Genomic DNA, 22,650 nt, shown 5'->3' with positions numbered 1-22,650 from the left:
TGGAAAGACCACAAAATCATGGAGGTTAAATAACATGCTATTAAACGATGAATGGGTCAACCAGGAAATAAAGGAAGAAACAAAAAAGTACATGGAAATCAATTAAAATGAAAACATTCTAACACCTCTGGGATACAGCAAAAGTGGTTCTAAGAGGGAAGTATATAGCAAATACAGGCCTACCTCAAGGAGTAAGAAAAATCTCAAATAATCTAAGCTTACACCTAAAGGATCTAGAAAAAGAAGAGCAAACAAAATCTAAAACCAGCAGAAGAAGGAAATAATAAAGATTACAGCAGAAATAAATGATATAGAAATTAAAAAAAACAACAGAACAGACCAATGAAACCCAGAGCTGGTTCTCTGAAAAAAATCAATAAAATTGATAAACCCTTAGCCAGACTTATCAAGAAAAAAGAGAAAGGACCCAAATGAATGAAATCACAAATGAGAGAAGTAACTACCAAAACCACAGAAATACAATTATAAGAGATTATTATGAAAAGTATTATGCCAACAAATTGGACAACCTAGAAGTGGATAAATTTCTAGAAACATATAAACTACCAAAAGTGAAACAGGAAGAAACAGAAAACTTGAACAGACCAATAACCAGCAAAGAAATTGAATCAGTAATGAAAAAACTCCCAATAAACAAAAGGATCAGATGGCTTCACAGGCGAATTCTATCAAACATTTAAAGAAGAGTTAATACGTTTTCTTCTCAAACTATTCCAAAAAATCGAAAAGGAAGGAAAACTTCCAAATTCATTCCATGAGGCCAGCATTATCCTGTTACCAGATCTGAATAAAGACACCACTTAAAAAGAGAACTACAGGCCAATATCTGTGATGAACATGAATGCAAAATCCTTAACAAAATACTAGCAAACTGATTTCAACAATACATTAAAAAAAATCATTCACCACCATGACCACGAGGGACTTATTCCTGGGTTGCAAGGGTGGTTCAATCAACGTGATACATCATATCAACAAGAGAAAGGATGAGAACCATATGATCATTTCAATAGACACAGAAAAAGCATTTGACAAAGTACAACAACATCCATTCACAATAAAAACCCTCAACAAAGTAGGCTTAGAGGGAACATACCTCAACATAATAAAGGCCATATATGAAAAACCCACAGCTAACATCATCCTCAATGGGGAAAAAGTAAGAGCTTTTCTCCTAAGGTCAGGAACAAGATAAGGATGTCCACTCTCACCACTTTTATTCAACATAATACTGGAAGTCCTAGCCACTGCAATCAGACAACACAAAGAAATAAAAGTCATCCAAGTGGGTAAGGAAAAAGTAAAACTTTCACTATTTAAAATGACATATCTGATAAAGGGTTAGTATCCAAGATATACAAAGAACTTATAAAACTCAATACCCAAAACACAATCCAACTAAAAAACAGGCAGAAGACATAAACAGACGTTTCACCAAAGAAGACATCCAGATGGTCAACAGACCCATGAAAAAATGTTCATCATTACCTATCATCAGGGAAACGCAAATCTAAACTACAATGAGATATCACCTCACACCTGTCAGAATGGCTAAAATCAGAAACACAAGAAACGATAAGTGTTGACAAGGATGGGGAAAAAAAGGATCCTTCTTGCACTACTGGTGGGAATGCAAACTGGTGCAGCCACTCTGGAAAACAGTATGGAGGTTCCTCAGAAAGTTAAAAACAGAACTGAGGACCCTATGGTCCAGCAATCTCACTGCTGGATATTTACCCAAAGAATACAAAAACAGGAATTCAAAAGGATACATGCACCCCTTTGTTGGATGAATGGATAAAGAAATGTGGTGTGTGTGTGTGTGTGTGTGTGTGTGTGTGTGTGTGTGTATAAAATGAAATATTATTCAGCCATAAAAAAGAATGACACCTTGCCATTTTCAATGAAATGGATAGATCTAGAGAATGTAATGCTAAACAAAATAAGTCAGAGAAAGACAAATCCATATGACTTCACTCATATGTGGAATTTAAGAAACAAAACAAATGAGCAAAGGGGAAAAAAAGAGAGAGAAAGACAAATGAAGAAATAAACTCTTAATTATAGTGAACAAAATGACGGTTACCAGAGGGCAGGGGGTGGGGGATGAGTTAAATAGGTGAATAGGTGAAGGGGATTAAGGAGTGCCCTTGTTGTGATGAGTACCAGGTGATGTATGGAACTGTCAAATCACTATTTTGTACTCCTAAAACTAATATAATACTGTATGTTAACTAACAGAAATTAAAATAAAAACTTAAAAAATAATAAAATAGGGGCACCTGGGTGGGTCAGTCAGTTAAGCATCTGCCTTTGACTCAGGTCATGATCCCAGCATCCTAGGATCAAGGCCCACATTGGGCTCCTTGCTCAGCGGGGAGTTGGCTTCTCCTTCTCCCTCCGCTCCTCCCCCTGGTTGTGTGTTCTCGCTCTCTCAAATAAATCAATAAAATCTTTAAAAAATAATAGTAATAAAATTTAAAAAAATAAAATCTGTGTTGCCATAAAAAGAAATTAAAAATAAATAAATAAAAGAGATCCATAGTGAGACACTTTGTAGTCACTCTGTTGAAAGCCAAAGGCAGAATCTTGAAAGCAGCAAGACATATGTGATGCATCACATACAAGAGGTCCTCAATATGGTTAGCAGTCAACTTCTCCCCAGAAACCAGAGACCAAAGGTAGTGGGATTACATATTTAAAGTGCTGGAAGAAGGGGCACCTGGGTGGCTCAGTCGTTAAGCGTCTGCCTTCGGCTCAGGTCATGATCCCAGGATCCTGGGATCGAGCCCCGCATCAGGCTCCCTGCTCTGCAGGAAGCCTGCTTCTCCCTCTCCCACTCCCCATGCTTGTGTTCCCTCTCTCTCTCTGTGTCTCTCTCTGTCAAATAAATAAATAAAATCTTTAAAAAAAAATAAAAAAATAAAGTGCTGAAAGAAAATCACTATCAACCAAGAATGCTATATCCTGCAAAAAGTTAAGGAAGTTCAATGTTAGTAGATCTGACCTAAAAGAAATGCTGAAGGGAGTTCTTCACGCTGAAATAAAAAGACACTAGACAGTAACTTAAAGCCATACAAAGAAATAAGAATTACGGTAAAGGAAACTACACAGGTAAAAATAGAACCCAATATTATTGTATCTTTGATCTGTAACTTCTCTTTTTGTTTCCTATGGGATTTAAAAGAGAAATGCATAAAACAGTAATTATAAACCTATATTAATGGGCATATAATGTATAGAGATATAATTTGTGACAGTAACAACATAAACTGGGGGGGCAGAGCTGTATAGGAACAGAGTTTTTGTATACTATTAAAGCTGAGCTGGTAGGGGCACCTGGGTGGCTCAGTCATTAAGTGTCTGCTTTCAGCTCAGGTCATGATCCAAGGTTCTGGGGTCGAGCCCCGCATCGGGCTCCCTACTCCACGGGAAACCTGCTTCTCTCTCTCCCACTCCCCCTGCTGTGTTCCCTCTCTTGCTGTCCCTTTCTGTCAAATAAATAAATAAAATCTTTAAAAAAAAAAAAGCTGAGCTGGTATCATTTCAATTGTTAAAAATTTATGAATGTTAACTATAATCCCTATGGTAACAACTAAGAAAATAATTAAAATATATACAGAAAAGGAAATGAGGGCATCAAAAGTGTGCACTAGAAAGAAAAACCAAACACAAAAAAAGGCAGTATTGGAGGAACCGAGGAACAAAGAAAACCTAAGACACGTAGAAAACAAATAGCAAAATGACATAAGTCCTTTCTTATCAGCAATCACTTTAAATGTAACTGGGTTAAACCCACCAATTAAAAGACAGAGAGTGACAGAATGGATAAAAAAAAAAACATGATCTGAAACATATGCTGTCTATAATAGACTCATCTTAGAGCCAAAGATACAAAAAGGTTGAAAGTCAAAGAATGAAAAAAGATATTCCATGCAAATAGTAACCAAAAGGGTTCAGGGATGGCTATACTAGTATCAGACAAAATTCACTTTGGGTCAAAAGTTTTTACAGGAGACAAGGAAGGTCATTATATATTGATAAAAGGGTCAGTTCATGAAGAAGACATGACAATTTTATTTTTTTATTTTTATTTTTTAAAGGTTTATTTATTTATTTATTTGACAGAGAGAGACACAGTGAGAAAGGGAACACAAACAGGGGGAGTGGGAGAGGGAGGAGCACAGAGTCCGATGAGGGGCTCAATCCCAGGACCCTGGGACCATGACCTGAGCCGAAGGCAGACGCCTAACGACTCAGCAACCCAGGCGCCCTGACAATTTTAAATATATATGCACCAAACAAAAGATTCTCATATATGTGAAGCAAGTTTTGACAGAAATGAAGAAATAAAAGTTCTATAATAATAATTGGAGACTTTAATACTTCGCTTTAAAGAATAGAAAGAATGTGTAGATAAAAGATCAGTAAGGAGGGGTGCCTGGGTGTCTCAGTCAGTTAAGCATCTGACTTCAGCTCAGGTCATGATCTCAGGGTCCTGAGACTGAGCCCTGCACTGGGCTCCCCGCTCAGCAGGGAGTCTGCTTCTCCCTCTCTCTCTGCCCCTCCTGCTCTCTCTCAAATAAACAAATCTTTATAAAGATCAGTAAGGAAACAGAGGACTTGAACAACACTATAAACTAACTAGCTCTAACAGACATATAAAGGACAGTTCACTCAACAACAATAGAATACACATTCTTAAGTATACATGAAACATTCTCTAGGACAGACCATGTTTTAGGCCACAAAACAAATCTTAATAAATTTTAAGACTTAAGTAACACAAAGTATCTTCTCTGACTACAACATAAAGAAGCTAGAAATCAAGGATAAAGGAAAACTGGAAAACTTTAAAATATGTGGAACCTAACAACACACTCTTAAACAACCAATGGGTCAAAGAAGAAATAGCCAGAGAAATTGGAAAATACTTTGAGAAGAATAAAAATGAAAACTCAATATACCAAAACTGATGTGATGCAGTGAAAGTAGTGCTCAGGAGGAAATTTACAGCTCTAACAGTTTACATTAAAAATAAGAAAGATCTCAAGCCAATAACCTCACTTTAAACCTTAAAGAACTAGAAAAACCTTTAAGGAACTAGAAAAAGAAGAACTAAACCCAAAGCTAGCAGAAGGAAGAAAATAATAAAAGTTACAGTAGAAATAAATGAAATGGAGAACAAAAAACAGAATCAATGAAACCAAAAGTTGGTTCTTTCAAAAGATCAACAAAATTGAGAAACATTTAGTTGGACAGACTAAGAAAAAAAAAAAAGAAGATACAAATCACAAAAATCATAAGTAGAAGTGGGGACATTACTACCAATCTTATAGAAATAAAAGGGACTAGGAAAGAGTACACTGAAGAATTACCAACAAATTAAATAATATAGGTGTAATGGACAAATTCCTATGAACACACAAATTACCAAAACTGACTCAAGAAGAAACAGAGAATCTCAACAGACCTGTAACAGCTAAAGAAATTGAAACAGTAATTAAAATCCTCCCCAAAAAGTCCAGAACCAGACAGCTTCACTGGTGAATTCTACCAAACATTTGAAGAATTAACACTTTCTAACTTGTTCTATAAAGCCAGTATTACCTTGATACCAAAGCCAAAGACACCCCAAAAATAGAAAATACAGACCAATGTCCCTTATGAATGTAGTGAAAAATTCTTAATAAAATACTAGCAAACTGAATCTCACAGCATATTAAAAGGATGATACAGGGGCAGCTGGGTAGCTCAGTCAGTTGAGTCCCCAATTCTTGGTTTCTGTTCTAGTCATGACCTCGGGATCGTGAGACTGAGCCCCATGTCGTACTCTGCAATCAGCGTGCTGTCTGCTTGGGATTCTTTCCCTCTTCCTCTCCCTCTCCTTCTGCCCCTCCCCGTGCCCCTCTCCCCTGCGCTTGTACTCTCTCTACTAAGTAAATAAATTCTTAAAAAAATAAAAGGATGATACACCATGACAAAGTAGAACTTATCCCAGGAATGAAAGGAGTGTAATACACCACATTAATAAATGAGGGCAACCCCCCCAACACAAGACCATCTCAATTAATGCAGAAAAAGCAACTGAACACTCATTCATGATAAAACACTCAGAAAGCTAGGAATAGAAGGAAACTTCCTCAGCTTTATAAAGGGCATTAATGAGAAACCACAGCTAACATACTCAATGGCAAAAGACTGAAAGCTTTTCCTCTGAGATTGGAAACAAGAGAAGTATGTCCACTTCCATCAGTGCTATTCAACATTGTGGTGGAAGTTCTAGTCAGAGCAATTAGGCAAGAAAAGACGTAAGAGGCATCCAAATTGGAAAAGGACAATCTAAACCTATCTCTATTTGCAAAGGATGTGATCTTACATATAGAAATCTCAAAGAATCCACAAACAATTACTAGAGCTAATCAGAAACTCAGCAAAGTTGCAAGGTACAAGATGAACACAAAAATCAGCTGTATTGTTATAAACAGTAATGAACAACTGTAATAGGAAATTAAGAAAACAATTACATTTATAATAGCATCTCAAAGAATAAAATATATAGGAATAAATTTAACTAAGGAGATAAACGACTTGTGCACTGCAAACCATAAACCACTGCTGAAAGAAATAAAGAAAACCTAAATAAATGGAAAGAGATCCATGTTCAAGAAACGGAAGACTTAATATTGTTAACAATGCTATGCAAAGCAACCTACAGATTCAATATAATTTCTATTAAAATTCCAACAGCCTTTTCTTGGCAGAAGAATTGAAAAAACCAATTCTCAAATTCATGTAGGAATTGCAAGGAACCATGAATAGCCAAAACAATATTCAAAAAGAAAAACGTTGGAGGACTCACACTTCCCAATTTCAAAACTTACTACAAAATCACTCTAATTAGGAGAGCGTGGTCGGTACTGGCACAAAGATAGATCTACAGACCAACAGAACAGGATTGAGAGTCCAGAAATAAATCCATACATCAATGGCCAACTGGTTTTCAATAACAGTGCCATGAGCATTCAAATGGGGAAATTCTCTTCAACAAACGGTGCCAGAAGAAATGGATATCCACATGCAAAAGAATGAAACTGGGCCCTTATCTCACATTCTGTACAAATATTAAGTCAAAATGAACTACTAACCTAAATATAAAAGCTAAAACCATACAACTCCTTAGAAGAAAAATTAGGGGTATATCTTCATTTTCTTAAATGTGACCACAGATTCCTAGATGTGACATAAAAACCATAAGCAACAAAAGAAAAAAGATCAAAACTGGACTTCATCAAAATTAAATAGTTTTGTGTATCAAAGGACACTACCCATATAATGAGGAAAATACAGGCTTCCAGGAAAAAAAAAAAGTGAAAAGACAACCTACAGAATGGGAGGAAAAAAATACCTGCGAATCTGGTAAGAGTCTAGTACTCAGATTATACAAAGAACCCTTACAACTCAACAACAAAAAGACAAACAACCTAACATAGAAATTGGTAAAGAACCTGGATATTTCTCTAAAGAAAATATACAAATGGCCAACAAGCACAAGATGTCCAACAATTTTAATAATTAATGAAATGCAAATCAAAACCACAATGCAATACCACTTCATACCCACTAGGATGACTATAATTTTTTTTTAAGATTTTATTTATTTATTTGACGGAGACAGACACAGTGAGAGAGGGAACACAAGCAGGGGGAGCAGGAGAGAGAGAGAAGGAGGCTTCCCGTGGAGCAGGGAGCCCGATGCAGGGCTCGATCCCAGGACCCTGGGATCATGACCTGAGCTGAAGGCAGATGCTTAACGACTGAGCCACCCAGGTGGCCCGGATGGCTATAATTTTTAAGAAGAGAAAATAATAGTAAGTATTACCAAGGATGCAGAGAAAATGGTATGCTCATACATTGCTGGTGGGAATGGAAAAGGATTCAGCTGCTCTGGAAACAGTAAAAACAGAACTGTTCCATGATCCAGCAATTCCACTTAGGTACAGACCCCCAGGGACTAGAAAACAGATATGCAACAAATATTTGTACATGAATATTCATAGCAGCATTATTCCCAATAGCAAAAAGGTAGAAAGAGGCCAAATGTCCACCAATGGATGAATGGATAAACAAGTTGTGGTATATACATACAGTGGACTATTATTCAGCCATTAAAAAGAAATGAAGTACTGATACATGTTAGGATGTGGATGAATCTGGAAAATACTATGCTAATTAAAAGAAGCCAGACACAAAAGGCAACATATTATATGATTCCATCTATATGAAATATCCAGAATAGGTAAATCTATAGATACAAAAAGTAGAGGAGCAAATGGAGTAATTACTTAAGAGATACTGGGTTTTATTTTGGAATGAAAATGTTCTGGAACTAGACAGAGGTCGTGGTTGCACAACACTGTAAATGTACTAAATGCCACTGAATTCTTCATTTCAACATGGTTAATTATATGTGGTATGAATTTTACCCAAGTGAAAAAAAATGGGAAACAAACAAACACAAACAAGTAAGATTTTAGCTTGGTTTGGTCTTTGTCAGACATTATAAACCATTTATCCAGAGGTGAAGCTGCCCTGCAATTGCTATTTTTTGCCTACATGGTGTTTAAACAGTTATCAGTATTTTTAAAACTAGGTGATTTCTCAAAATATCTGAATTTTTGGCCTTTCTTAAAGGAAAAGTTTCCATATGATAAAAAAATTGGCTATTGTCAAGAAGTAGTTGCTTCCTTGAGATGGCATATATTACTTTCTGGCTTACCACAGTCTCTTCTACCTTCTTTGGTCTTGTTGACACCAAGGCCAAAATTGTCAATTTTATCATGCTTGTCTTACTATTTCAAAGAGAAATTAAGAATAAAAGTGGGATATCTCTTGTACTCGTGCTCCCATTGAAAACTGAAAAATAAAAAGTCTACGTGTTTACTTCCAGCCTGCTTTACTCATTTATATTTACTGCTTTGCACCCATGACTATTTGAATTTAGAAATCCTGTTCTTTTTGGTATGATAAAGACAGAAATCAAACACTCTGAACAAGATTAAAAAAACTAAGTTAACCATTTATACCCTGAATTCCAAATTCATCTTATGAAACTTGGCTGCATGAATAATCAAAATTAGTCACTTGCAAATAAATAAATGTCCAAATAGATTCATCAATCAAGGTTGAATAAATTTGGATTGAAGGTAAAGCAAAATCCATCTCTGGTCACTTGGATCTATTTTTCCTGCTAGAGCATTAGTATTAAAGTGGAAGGTAAAGAGTCACCAGCTCACGTTTCCTAAGAGGGAACACCGGGATTTGAGGATAATACATTGGATAATATTCTCATCTTGGAAGGACTCCTTTTTTAGAGGATCTAGTGTAAGTTCCTATGCAAGATATAGAAGTAGGGGAATGGGTGGCAATCTGGCAGATTTTTCCCAAAGAACCCAGGACTTTTTTTCAGTAGCTTACCTTGGGGACATACATGGAGGTCTTTGTTGCAGGGGGAGGGTGCAGTAGATAAAATACAAACATAATTCCTGAGAACTAACTGCATCAGTCTAATAGACTTTAAATGCTTTACTTTAGTGCATCATTAACAGGTGTTTAGCCCCATTTCACAGAGTGCTAGAGAGTCAGGGACATAAAAGGCAGTGGTATAGGGGATGTAAGTTTGTCTGTCTCTGCTTTTCCACCAAAAACATGTTTCCAGCCTCAAAGCTCTTTAAACTCTGGCACTCATGTTTTCAGGGTCACAATGTAACATGGCTTCTAAAAAGGGTAAGACAGGGACGCTCTTATCTGGGGTGGATAAGGAAGCTGGTGATGCCTGACAGGGGAAGGAGACGTTAGACACTGTTGTCATAACAGACACTGCCTTCTTCCTTTTCTGTGCCAAGATGGGAGACCTTTGAAACCACACAGCTTGCCATGCTTCCTCCCCCGGAGGCAAAGCCTCCGTCCGTGCCTGTCCTAAATGCACTACGCACTGAGGTCTGTGAGGGTTTAGGCTTTGATTTAGCCACCCTTGTATTCAGGCATCACATTCAGCATAGTAGCTGGCAGGTAATCAACACATTTTTATTAAATGAATGTTATCACCTAAAGGAAACAGAAGAAAACAGGAACCCATCTGGCCTGGTCACACAGAGAATGTTGGACACAGGTTTTGATAACTCAATGAGCAGACTGTGAGTAGTACCTCTGTAGCTACAATATTTATATTGCTTCACGCTTAGCCCATCTATGAGATCTCCTAATCACTATAAATGTGATACTAGAAATGAAACACAGAGAAGAAGGATAGGAGAAAGATCTGAAGTCAGAGGATTCTGAGGATGGAGTGTGGTCTAAAGAGCACCCCTGCTGACTGAGCTTAATAACCTGCAAGCCTGTTAGGGCAGGTGGTCTGCTAAACTAAACTAATATAGTGATGACTGGATTCCTCCATTAGATCAACAAGGAGAGAGACCATGGAATTTACTGCTAGGAAAGAGACTTTTTTTTTTTTAATTTTTAAGAATTCCTGGGTACCTTTTTATGGTATTATAGTTACAATTAAAAGCTCTATGAACATGAAAAGATATTCAAGATCCAATATGAAAAAAAGCAAGTTACAAAATATATATTGCTTAATTTTGGTTTTTGCTTTAAAAACGTTAGTAGGTGCACAGAAAATATGTGGAGGAATATAATCTGAACTGTTTATATTGTTTAAGTGTCAGGGGTTAGAATTACGGGGGAAGTTTACTCTTTCCATAGATTACGGAGTGGATGCATTTTTGTACATTACATATTTTTGTAATGCTTGAGTTTTCTTTCATAAGGAATATATACTATTGTAGATGTAATCAGAAAGATAAGAAATGTAAAATTAAAATGAAACTGAAAAAATAAGTCTCCTAAAAGTATCTTTATCAAAAAAGAGGTCAGAGAAAAATACTATTTAGTTATCTAAAAGAGAGTTTTGAAACCACATTCTTTGGAACTCTAAGGCTCTTTCACCAGCTCTCTGGAAGCCAGCACAGGACACGAGGGCAGCTGATCTCTAAATACACTCCTATGCAAACTTCCCAGCTTGAGCACTTCACTATCATATTTTAATAACGAAGTTCTGCTGCTACTAAGTTTGAAAACTTGGGACATAAAACATATGTAACTAATTTATTCCTGAATGCTCCTTAAAGCACTTTCTGGGGTTTGAGTAGGCTCCCCAGGAAAAGAGATCTGTTTTCCCTTGTGTTTTCTGAGCATGAGGTTTTAGTACCCGGCTTTTTAGTGCAAGGTCTGCTGCATTTATGAGCTGTCTGGTTAGAAAGCCGGGTGCTCTATGCATAAGGATCCTCTGTTCAAGAAGGCCAAGGCAGCAGGAAGCCTCTCATTTCCACCATCTGGCTAGCCTCTCTGAATCATGGTCAGCCATCCAGAAGCAGAAGATTCAGGATCACCAGAGACTATTTTCAGATGAATGAGAACTCAAGCCTGAGCAATTAGAAATAGGTCAATGACTTTTTAAAGCAACTTTCTTAAAAGAGGATGCTTTTCTTTGCAAAATTCTTCTTTCTCATCATTGGTCTTTCTTTAAATAGAATATGGTAACTGCCTATAAATCCTTTTTCTTGTTTTTAGAAGTCTTCTGTCACAGAACCCTTAAGTATTTTTGGAGGTAACTTGTATTTCTCTAGCCTTGTGTTTTTAAGAGAAAATCTGACTTTAGAAATATACATGAGAGACTTCAATATTTGAGCTAAAACGGCTGTATTCTCTAGAGTTTAAAAAAAATGCTTTTTAGAAATTTTAATTTTTTCATTTGGTTCTTCATTATCTGTAATAACCAGGGGAAATCTGTCAAATGAAATCCCTTTCCCTGTTTTGTTTACTCTTCTTGCCTTTCACAGTCATATCCTCATCTGTATTCTTATTGGGCCAAAACTAATATGCCATTTTCTGTGTATGATTTATCTCTGCGCTTCAGGAGAGCAGCAGAACCCATCTGTGAATTTCAGCTCAGAACCAGCAGGGGGAGCTCACTCCCACAGGAATCTGAATCCATCTGGAAGGGGATGGTGGGAAAAGCAACCCAACTTTCTTCAGTAAGATTGGCCCTTTTGCACTGTGGATAAATGATCACATGATAAGCAACAGGTTACTGACAATGGTGCTGAGATAAAGCATTCTCAGAGCCAGCCCAGCCTCAACGGCAAGGCTACTACTGCCCAAAGCAGATGCATACTCTGCCTGTACCTGTTTTTCAAGGCTTGGCTTGCTAAGCTGTACAGTCTGAGGTCCAGCGAGTCTGGTCCCTGGAGTAGCTATCACAATGCTGGTGAGCTGGGCCATGGGGAACGTTTTGGCTATGGTTGCAGTCTGCCCATTGACGACACGGACGGGGTGGATGGAATTCTGGGAGGTAGGGAGGGTCGTGGGGGTGAACTTGGTCAGCATGACGGGCCTCTGGATAAGTTGAGGAGCTGCAAGCATGGGAGGAGGTGCTGGGGCAATAGGAATGTTATTCTGGGCCACAGGCTTGGGTCGAACCTATGGGGAAAAAGAGGATAATTATCATATTACTTAAAGAAACTTCTCAAGTCTTGTAAGTCTAAGACATTGCCAGGTCTTTCACACTTTGTACGTGAAATGGTATTTAGTACCAATATTTATTAATATTCATTTTGGTATTATTAATTCTATGGCTGTCAGGATATATAATCTTATAAAAGACTCATCAGCTCTTAAGAGGGTCCAAAGGTTACCCTCCAACGTGGTTCTTCTGAATCCAAACCTTAGCTCCCTCTCCCATACCATGCTGCCTCTTCGGACTGAAGTCAAATGCCTAATCCAGAGGCTGGTCTCACCCAGGATTTGTGCCCAGTATGGTAATAATGCTGCCGCTGGTCTTAATTCACATTCTAAATTTCTTCATGTCCGTGGCTTCAATTCAGCGTGGCTCCTTGCTCTCTAACTCCCTGTTCTTGGCCGCTCCTCTAAGTCACCTTTGTGGGCTTCCTCTTCCTCTGCCCAGTCCTAAATGTAAGTATTTCTCAGAGTTTGTCCTGGAACCTCTTTTATTCCCAATCTCCTCACTCCTCCTGGGAGTTCTCACCCATCCCATGGATTCAGTTACCATCTGTGTACTGAAGACGTCCATACTTGGTATCTCAGGACCACACATTTCTTGAACTTCAGAATCATATACTCAACTGCCTGTCATATATCTCTACCTGGAAGTCTCCCAAGAAATTAAAAATCAACATGTCTAGGGGCTCCTGCCTGGCTCAGTCAGTGGAGCGTGTGACCCTTGATCTTGGGGTTGTGAGTTTGAGCCCCACGTTGGGTGTAGAGATTACTTAAAAATAAAATCTTTAAAAACAACAACAATAAAAAATCAACATGTCTAAACTCACCTATTTCTTCCTCCGACTCTCTCTTTCCTCCTCTTATCATCCCCTCAGGAAATGGTCTTTTCCTGCTAAATAAACTTCAGAACCAGTCTTGATGTTGCCTACTGTACCTCTACTTCCTAAACCCTTCTCAAATACGGCTGCTTTCTACCCTCATCCTGCCATCGCTCTACCTCATGTCTGGCTTTACTGGAACAGTGACAAAAGATTATGATTAAAAACATGGGGTCAGCCATGCCTAGGTTCAAATCCTGCTTCCTACCACTTACTAGCTGGCTAACCTCAGGTAACATACCTGACTTAAGCCAGCATTTTTTGAACTTTCTGTACAGTGACCCTGTGGGCAAAATCTTTTCCCCTTATGCATGAAAGTTTGACCTGCAGTTAACTCTCCAGCTCTGTTCCCCTGGAAACCTGATTAAGGGTAAGAATGTCAACTATGTTACCAGGCAACATTACTTATGGTAAAAATGATCCCTTATGGGTAAATTGAATCTGAATGGGGAGAATTATAAATACTTGATGGGACACCATGCTTTGGGCTTCATGAAGTGGGGTGACTTCTGTAACTGAGCATGTCCAGTGTGGGGACCTTGAAAGCCACGGCTACGGAACTGTTATAAGATACACTGGTTCCTGTGTGGCATAAGGCTTCTGTGCCAGGATGGCTCGCCCACCGTCCTGATCAAGATCTCATTTCCTTGCACCTGAGCTATCACTGAACAGCTGTAGAGACTGCTACACAGGCTGACGAAAAATGTCTGATGCTGTCTTGCTGGTAAGCTCTGGTTTCTGTCTTGTGTTGAAGTGTGGGCCTTGACAGTCCCATGAATCTGAATATTTAGCTGAACTTAAGATGACCCCGTGGTGGCTGCTGTGGACACACAGTAGGGAATACATTTCTCACTGTACCAGTACATGCATACAGACATAGACCTATATCTCTATAGAACAAAAACTTCATGAGACATTATGTATGTGCAATGTACTCTAATGTTTCATATTCTGTTTTGTTCACTTTATTTAAAAACTCTGGTCACAATCCATTAAATTAATTTCACACAACCTACTAATGGGTCATGACCCACTGTTTGGAAAACATGGACTAAGCCCTAGGTTCCCTACCTAAAAAAAAATAACAACTACTTTCACAGGGCTGTTGTGGGGATTAAAATAGATAACCCACAGAAGGTGCCTAGCACAGTAAGCGGCACATAGCCAGAGTCTTCAAACATTAGCTATTATTGCTGATGATGTCCTAACTATTCTTCTTGCCCACAGTCTTGATCATCTCCAATCTATTCTCCACACAATGACAAAAGGGAATTTTCTAAAACAAAAATCTGATCATTTCAAGTATTTGTTTGGAAATGTTTTCATGGATCCCCGTTGTTCCTGGGATAAGGCCCAAATTCCTACATAGTCTAGAAGGCCCCACAGGCTATGGCACAATGGGCTTCTCCAGCCTCACCTCTTACCCTAGCCTGAGTCAGTTACATGGCCCACTATGATCAGCTACACCAAATTGCCTTGTGGTTCCTTAGGCTTACATGCATCTCTCCATACTGGATTAGCATATAGGCTCTACCCTCTGCCTGGGACATTTTTATTATTCCCCCAAAACTTTGTCAGGCTAACTTTACTAGGATTTTAGGTCTCAGACTGAATGTCAACTCTTCTAGGAAACTTTCTAGAATACCCTTAAGAATGAGTTGGGTGGGGCGCCTGGGTGGCTCAGATGGTTAAGCGTCTGCCTTCGGCTCAGGTCATGGTCCCGGGGTCCTGGGATCGAGTCCCACATCGGGCTCCCTGCTCCTTGGGAGCCTGCTTCTCCCTCTGCTTCTCTCTCTCTCTCTATCTCTCTCTCTCCCCCCCTCTGTCTCTCATGAATAAATAAATAAAATCTTTAAAAAAAAAAAAAAAGAATGAGTTGGGTGTCCCTCCCGTGTATGGTCAGACTACCCTGTACTTCCCATAATGGACACTGTGATTGCCTGTACATAGATCTGAAGCCATCTGAGGGCAGAGAACTGTCTTGAAAACTGGCTTTTTTGATACCCAAGGTATTTATTAAGGATCTACTGGATAAATGATTGAAATCACCTTATCTCATGTTCTTAATGCCCAAACCTAGTGCACGGGCAATTTGGAAATCACCTATGTCCACTGACCACAAAATCCCTTACTCTTCTCTCTTTGCCTGCAACATGGGGCTTCTGATGGGAACTCCTAGCCTTTCTATGAGGCAAGTCAAGTCCCGTCAAAACCCAGACTGGGGCAATCCTGACATCCTGCAATGAGAATGATGAGTTCAGTGCAACTGCTAGAAGAATTCTCCCAGGGCAATATGGGCAAGCAGAGCTGCTTGGGTTTAGGTAGAAAGTTCCCTGTGAAGACCCCAGTCTAAACTTTTATAGGCAAGGCTTTGTGTTTAAAAAGTATGCTTAATGCCATTACTTCCCAGAGTAAAACTAAATTTCTCTGGTTTCTACTGGTTAGTTTGGCTATTGTTTCCTTCCCTACTCTCTTTGGCACACAGGAAAAAAAAAAAAGCAGTGATCGCATTCCTTCCCCACTGGAAGGCAGGTTTGGCTAAACTTCCAGTAAGTTAACATCATAAGGTTTAAAATGGGGCTATCTTAAATTCTCCTTTTCCTCACATCCCCCTGCTATTGCGTTTGGTCATTGCTAAGAAACCCTGGTGATCAAATAAGCTTCCTCCCAGTATAGAAATCAGCATCTAGAACTTTTAGCTAACTAAGTAAGATCTGAACAAAGCTGAGCTGATGAGCACACTTCAGGCTGCTTAAAAAGGGCCCATGAGGACTTCTGTCTCACCTAACCTATCCCTGGGCTTGTCACTGGTTTACTTACCTGCGGAAGAAAGTTTGGACGTGGAGTGAGTCGAGGAGGGGGGATAAACTGTGGTACTTTGATGGGCTGAGGAGGTGTTGCCTGAACCTGCTAAAAAATGGGAAAAATAAATAAACCACAGAGGACAATAACTGTTCAATATCAAAGTTAGGCATTCTTACAGTATTTTTAGCATCACTATTCTCTGGGTCAGGCAATATTTTCTAAAAGTTTTCACTGTAGAATTAACCATCTGAATTAACACTGCCTGAAGAAAACTTTTTCCTACCTGCATATTTTACCCTACAAAGTGAACCAACTGCATTTCTGTGTCCTTACACGCCTAATGTACAACACAGCAGCCTCGGTAATCTTAGACAATTTCCTTTGACATTTAAGAACTCTTGCACGTACATATTTTAAAAGTCAAGAATGGATCCAAAGTAAAATCAAACTTGCTGCCTGGCCAAATGAGCTTTCTCCTAATATAAGAGCTTTATCTAGCAGTGAATAGCTTTATTCCTGTAGAGAATTTTCTAACTCTCAGCATTTGGCTGAGATAACTGGTCGCTTCTCTCAAGATTCCTGGTAAGTGCTGAAGCTTCACTTTACTGCTATCTAGTTTAACTCATCACTGGTCATCATTCAAAAGCCACGAAGAGCTCTTAGCTGCAATTTTAAGAAGGGACTTTAAAACCACAATTTGGTTATATTTCCCCCAAGCTTCAGAGAGCATCAATTTCTAAATGGTTTTACCCTAGAATCTCATGAAATGAACAGTTTTTGTTCAAGTAATTCTTCAAGGGATCTTTTTTTCTGATAGACCTTGGGCACGGACACTGTTAATTTGTGAGTTTCTTGAATATTTTTCAAGTGCCTCAGCTTGTTCCAGTACTTCCTTGGTGCAGCCAATTTCAAGGGATAGTGAACTAAAGGAGTTCAGCAGGGAGTTTTCCCCAAATTGGTAATACAGAAGCAGAGAGTGTAAGCACTCAAGTTTCACAGGCAGGTCTGCAAACAGGATGGAGAGAGCTACATAAAACTGTGTGCATGCCACTACGAAGGACATTCCTCCCCAGGTCAAGTCATACTTTGACTGCAGATAATGCGCTGAATGTATTTTGGTCCTTGGTGCCAAGGGACACCTCTACAGTTGTTTGAGCAGATAGTAGGAATGCCATATTCCCTTGTCAGCCTCAAGGAAAACTTGGTATGGCTGAATGATGGAGACTAAAAAATCCAGCAGGAGCACAAAATGGATACACTCTACAAATGCATATCCTGAACCCTCTCATGTGGGCACACATGAGTAGCAGCTGCTGGCTTACCAGAGTGACTGTGTTTTTTGCCACAATTTGGACAGCCTCTGCCCCAGGCCCAGTGACCTTACTAGACGTCTGGAGGTTGACTGGTGTGTTCTGCACATCAGTGCTGAGCACAGCCTTCTGACTGTTGATGGCGGTCACCATAGCAATGGTAGGTCTCTGGCCCACAACAGAGGCAGGCATGGTCGCAGTTGCTGCTTTCAAGACGAGAGGTAGTGTCTTTGTGGTAATCATAGAAGCTGTAGTTACAGTCTTCTAGGAGACATGGAGAACAGATATTAGGACACTGAAGTGTGATCCCACTAAACAATATGCTACTAATCCCCAGAAGAAAACAAAGCAATGATTCTTATAATCAAGTTTCTCCATATAACATTTCTTTTGTGTACATACAGCACACTTCTTGCTATAGGGAAAGACTGTCTCTAGTCTGTGCCAGAGTTTTCAAATTTAGCTTCAAGTTCATAGTAATAATCACGGACAAATATGGGCACAGGATTTTCAACAATGAATGGGGTGGGTTTACAGATACAGAATATGAGTGTACCTATTTATCTGTTTTTTTATTCTTTGCTTGCTCTCAATTAATTTAAACTCTGTAGAAGTTGCAAATTGATGGGGTATACACCATCTCTATCTTTAATTGCTACAACCTCATCAATATGAAGAAAGCCATCATATAATTCTGGTTATCTGCCTCCTGTCACACAAAATCTGGGATGAAAGGACAGTGTCTTTTCATTCTTTTGAATGTCACCCTAGAGAGGAGGAAGGGAAACTCACATGAGGATTAGCACAATTGTTGCCTCAGAGGCAGTAAATCCCAAACTCTAGATAATAAAACCTATTAACCACCTAGTATAGTAAATACCAGCTCCTGATACCAAAGGGCTGTGAGTCACTAACTACAATCTTTTCTCTGGAGAACTGCTGCAAAGCAATCAAAGATCCAGTGAAACATGACAAAGTGGAAGCAAACACCTGTTTCAAAAAGCCTTATCGATCAGGGGCGCCTGGGTGGCTCAGTTGGTTAAGCATCCGACTCTTGGTTTCGGCTCGGGTGGTGATCTAGGGGTCGGACATTGAGCCCGCTGTCCGGCTCTGTGCTGGACGTGGAGCCTACTAGAGATTCTCTCTCTCCGTCTCCTCCTGCCCTTTCCCCACTGCTTAAAAAAAAAAAAAAAAAGCCTGACAGTTGAGAGGACGAGCAGAGGTGACAGGACTTGACTGATCCTCCACAAGTGCTTGTGCTCTGCAGCTGTAGTTTCTAGACTTCTAGCTGTAGTTTCTAGAGTAGTTAAAGGGGCAGTTACAAAACAAGAAAATGCAAACAACCTTATTACATGGCACACACACCTAATCTAGTGCCAGTGCTCACTCAAGATCCTAAAGCTCCAAACGTTTCAGAAACATGGAAGTTTATGTGGTCCAACATGCTGGTTCTGGTTTTGATACTACTCCACCTTTTTCTTCTTACTCTATATTGGCACTGTCCAATTTGGTAGCTCCCAGCCACACGCAGCATTTAAATTCAAATTAATTAAAACAAAATAAAATTAAAACATCAGTTCCTCAGTCACACTGTCCACATTTCAAGTGTTCAAAAACCACTGGTGGCTAGTGGCTACCAAACTGGACAGCGAAGATTTCCGACACTGCAGAAAGTCTGATTGGACAGCACTGCACAACACCACTGGAAAGGACCCTGCTCTCCCTGAAACAGATCTGGACAAATCCCCTTGTGCATTTCTATTTCAGTGACTGTCAGTACTTGTGTGTTAAGTTGGTTTTTTCCTACGTGTCTGAAACACAGATAAACATCATCTAATCTTTTAATATCTTTATTTTCTTTCAATGAAAACAATTAGTGATCTGGCCTCATCTATCCCATCGCAGCCTATAAGCAATCCTTATTAATGGTTGTAATTAAAATCACCCAAATCTTTGTTTCCTCTCTCTAATCAGCAACACAGGCATGTCTCATTCTCCTCGGTCAGTGCCTCCTCAACTGTGAAGTGGGAGTAAAAGGGGAACGCTGGTATTTATTCTGGGGGAGGGGGAGGCAGGTCATCTACTATCTATCCATGATGAAAACCAAATAAAAGCTAAATGCTGTTTATCATTAGAAATATTACAGTAGTGTAGCAGAAAGGACTCACTTTACATTACCAGCTATTTGTAATCAGTGTTTTTAACCCAGTGTGATATTAGCCCTTTCTTTCAGTTTAAGACATTAAAATACAAAGACCTTTTCAAATGGTGAGCAAATCACACCAGATGGCATTCAATCTTGGTGCCAACACAGGTTATGGAAGTAAAGGCTCTAATCAGCAGAACTCACTGACATGGATTTTAAAAACAATTGTGCATGCTGTTACTGCTTTGAAAGAGGTCATGTACTTTTGTTTGAAACATCCTTGGTTCAGGTAAATCACTATCAATATTCTGAGTCGCCCTGAAGTGATTATTCTAAAAAAAGTCAGTAAAACCTCAAACTCACCTGAATTATATACGTACCATTAACTGCAACACTTAAAAAACCCTGAAACCTAACAAGTTTGTTGACATCTTAGGTTAGCATTTTATTCTACTTTATAGATATTTAGTTGTGGCTAATTTCACAACATGTATTCTAGCACCTATATAATTCTCTGTATATATAGGCACAAGGCATAGTACTATAGTTAACTGAAGAAAACTTTTTGAAAAAGACATCAAGTAACTACTTATTTACAGCAGGTATCGACACAGGTATTGCTTAAATCTTTACCTCTGGTCTGGTGCTTATGCTATTCTAAGAGCTTGGGAATATAAACCAAACTCTTGGGAGTGTTAGAGTTTAGAGACAATCTAGAATTTTGAAATCCAAACCTAATGACAACCTCTGACCTATTTGGCAGGAAGAAGAGAAGACACAGGAGAGGAAAGGTATCCAACAACAAAGAAAATTATTTTTCTGGAAGCTATGATTAGTCCCTGGTTGATGTTGTCCAATTGTGACTGGCTCCAAGACAAGAGAGCAGTTTCCCCACAGTGTCATGAAGAGGTTCTTTAATTTTGACAAAATCTAAACTACACCAACTAGAAATTAATGCAGAAATACATGGCAAGAAGCACTAAAAGCAAACTCTTTTTTTTTCTGCCAAGTTATTATTGTTGTTTACCTGCAGAGCATGAGGTGTGATTTAAAACAGACTCCAATGAACAAATCAGAACCTACAGCGATTATTATTATGGGTTCTAGTGAACTTCCATATCTATTTTAGACTATTTTCATTTAATTTTGAATGGCAGATAACTGCTGCGCACCCACATGACTACACATAGAACCACCCCACTCCTCTTTTTGTCCACTAGGGTTTATTTTCTATTTGGTTTTATTAACTGTATGTTTCTTTACATTTGTATTATATCATTAAAAAGGACAGGATTGTGAGTACAACTTGAAGGGTATACCTTCTTCTAGTCCTTCATTTTTTTCCCTATAAATTGAAAAAATTTCATAATCTACCTACAAGGATGAATTTGAGTTAACTAAGTAAAGGGGACTGGTCCCCCCACTTCCTATGCCTTGGTCCCTGCTAGCCACCTGACTTCAAATAAAAAACTTTCTCTTCCACCTCCTGTTTGACCATGGCGATTGCTACTTAATAGTTATTCCTTTCTGAACTTAGATATTTAATATATGCCATATACAACTTCCCATTTGTCCCTGACCTCATGGACCTTTAATGACTCCCACTGACTGCCCAAAACTCCAACGGTTCTGCCATGCATTGGAGGGCTTCTACAAGCTAGCTTCTTTCTGCCTCTGGCTTTATCTCCCTCTCCAGTATTGCCCAGAATCCACACTACAGCCACATCAGTCTCTTTGCTATTCCTAGGACACACATTTAGTTTTGTGACTCCATACTTTAGTTCACACAGTTCTCTACATGTGATGCTCTTCCCCTCTGCTCTATCACTAAAATCTCACTGATCTGTCCACATCCTGCTCAAGTGTCACCTCATTCATGAAGCACCTCTGATCCCTCTAGTTAAAATTACTCTGTCCTCTGGCCTTTTCACAGCTCTTCACCGGTACTTTCATTTTATTCTTCTTTGTTGCCAGTTTACATTTTCCTCTTCTTCTCTAAATTTTTAAAATTTTGTCTTATTTGTGAATCTACCCTCTTCACTGCCTAGCACAGTATTTGCATATAATAGAGACCCAATAAATATTTACAGAATGAATGAAAATGATAATATACCAGATTTGAGGCAGGGACCATAACTACCTCTTTGTATACCAGAATCTAACACACCAAGAACACCCAATAAATACTGATTGACAGTTTACCATAAAGACAGAAATCAAAAACTTAGAGGGTTTTTTGGCTTTTAACATTAACAGAATAGTATAAAACAAGCTAAGCTAAATCAATTAAATATATCAGGTGGGCTACCAGGTGGAGAGGTGCCACACAACACCGTTTGGGGGATGGCCCTTCGCCTCTTACCATCATTCACCTTCCCAAAGTAGGACAGAACTCAGATTACTAGGGAAGGAAGAGGTATTACAAGTATTATGTAAGTATTTCCTCTGATTTGTGGGACACGGAATGTTACTTGAACAGAAAGTTTCCATGGGTTAAGAGAGAAAACTCGTACATAGCAGGAAACAATGAATTCTATCACACTCCTTCCCCGTAAACACTTTCTGATCAAACTGTCCTTTGCAAAGAGAACAAACGAATCAACTCCAGCAAAAGGAATCTTATGATAAGCAATCCTTCAGAAGAAATACGAGTCCTGGTCAGGGGGTTTTAAAAGTCAGTTTGAATGCTTAATTTTCAAAGATCCTAGGAGTGGAGATTATGGTAAAATTTATGCTCCAGCTATCTGACTTACAACAGGAATTACTCTTTTTCCTACTTTGGCATTTTATATAATGTTGGCATTTCTTTTTTTGGTATTGTCTGGCAGTACAGAAGAGCAGCAAAGGGACAGACTTTCTTCACCAGAACATCTGGGTTCAAACCTCGGCTCTACCACACATGCTACCT

General features: G+C 39.0%; 1 protein-coding gene across 7 annotated transcripts in view; it reads right to left on the bottom strand.

The window, feature by feature from the left end:
• The window catches only part of PHF21A (PHD finger protein 21A), a 191,394-nt gene that overhangs the window by 26,652 nt on the left and 142,092 nt on the right, over positions 1-22,650 (bottom strand). For 5 of the 7 annotated variants that reach the window (XM_028111051.2, XM_028111052.2, XM_088017977.1 and 2 more), the window contains 3 exons: positions 17,609-17,860; positions 16,302-16,391; positions 12,271-12,564 (listed from right to left, as the gene is read on the bottom strand). In XM_028111051.2, coding sequence (XP_027966852.1) covers positions 12,271-12,564; positions 16,302-16,391; positions 17,609-17,860 — 636 coding nt within the window. The remainder of the gene's footprint in view (positions 1-12,270; positions 12,565-16,301; positions 16,392-17,608; positions 17,861-22,650) is intronic. The other 2 variants (XM_028111054.2, XM_028111053.2) reach the window with 2 other exon arrangements.

The sequence above is a fragment of the Eumetopias jubatus genome, unplaced genomic scaffold, assembly GCF_037043125.1.
Source record: "Eumetopias jubatus isolate StellerSeaLion01/CBP00866 unplaced genomic scaffold, mEumJub1_p1.0 scaffold_13, whole genome shotgun sequence".
NCBI classification, from domain to species: Eukaryota; Metazoa; Chordata; class Mammalia; order Carnivora; family Otariidae; genus Eumetopias; species Eumetopias jubatus.
This window is presented reverse-complemented; position numbering and strand designations above follow the sequence as displayed.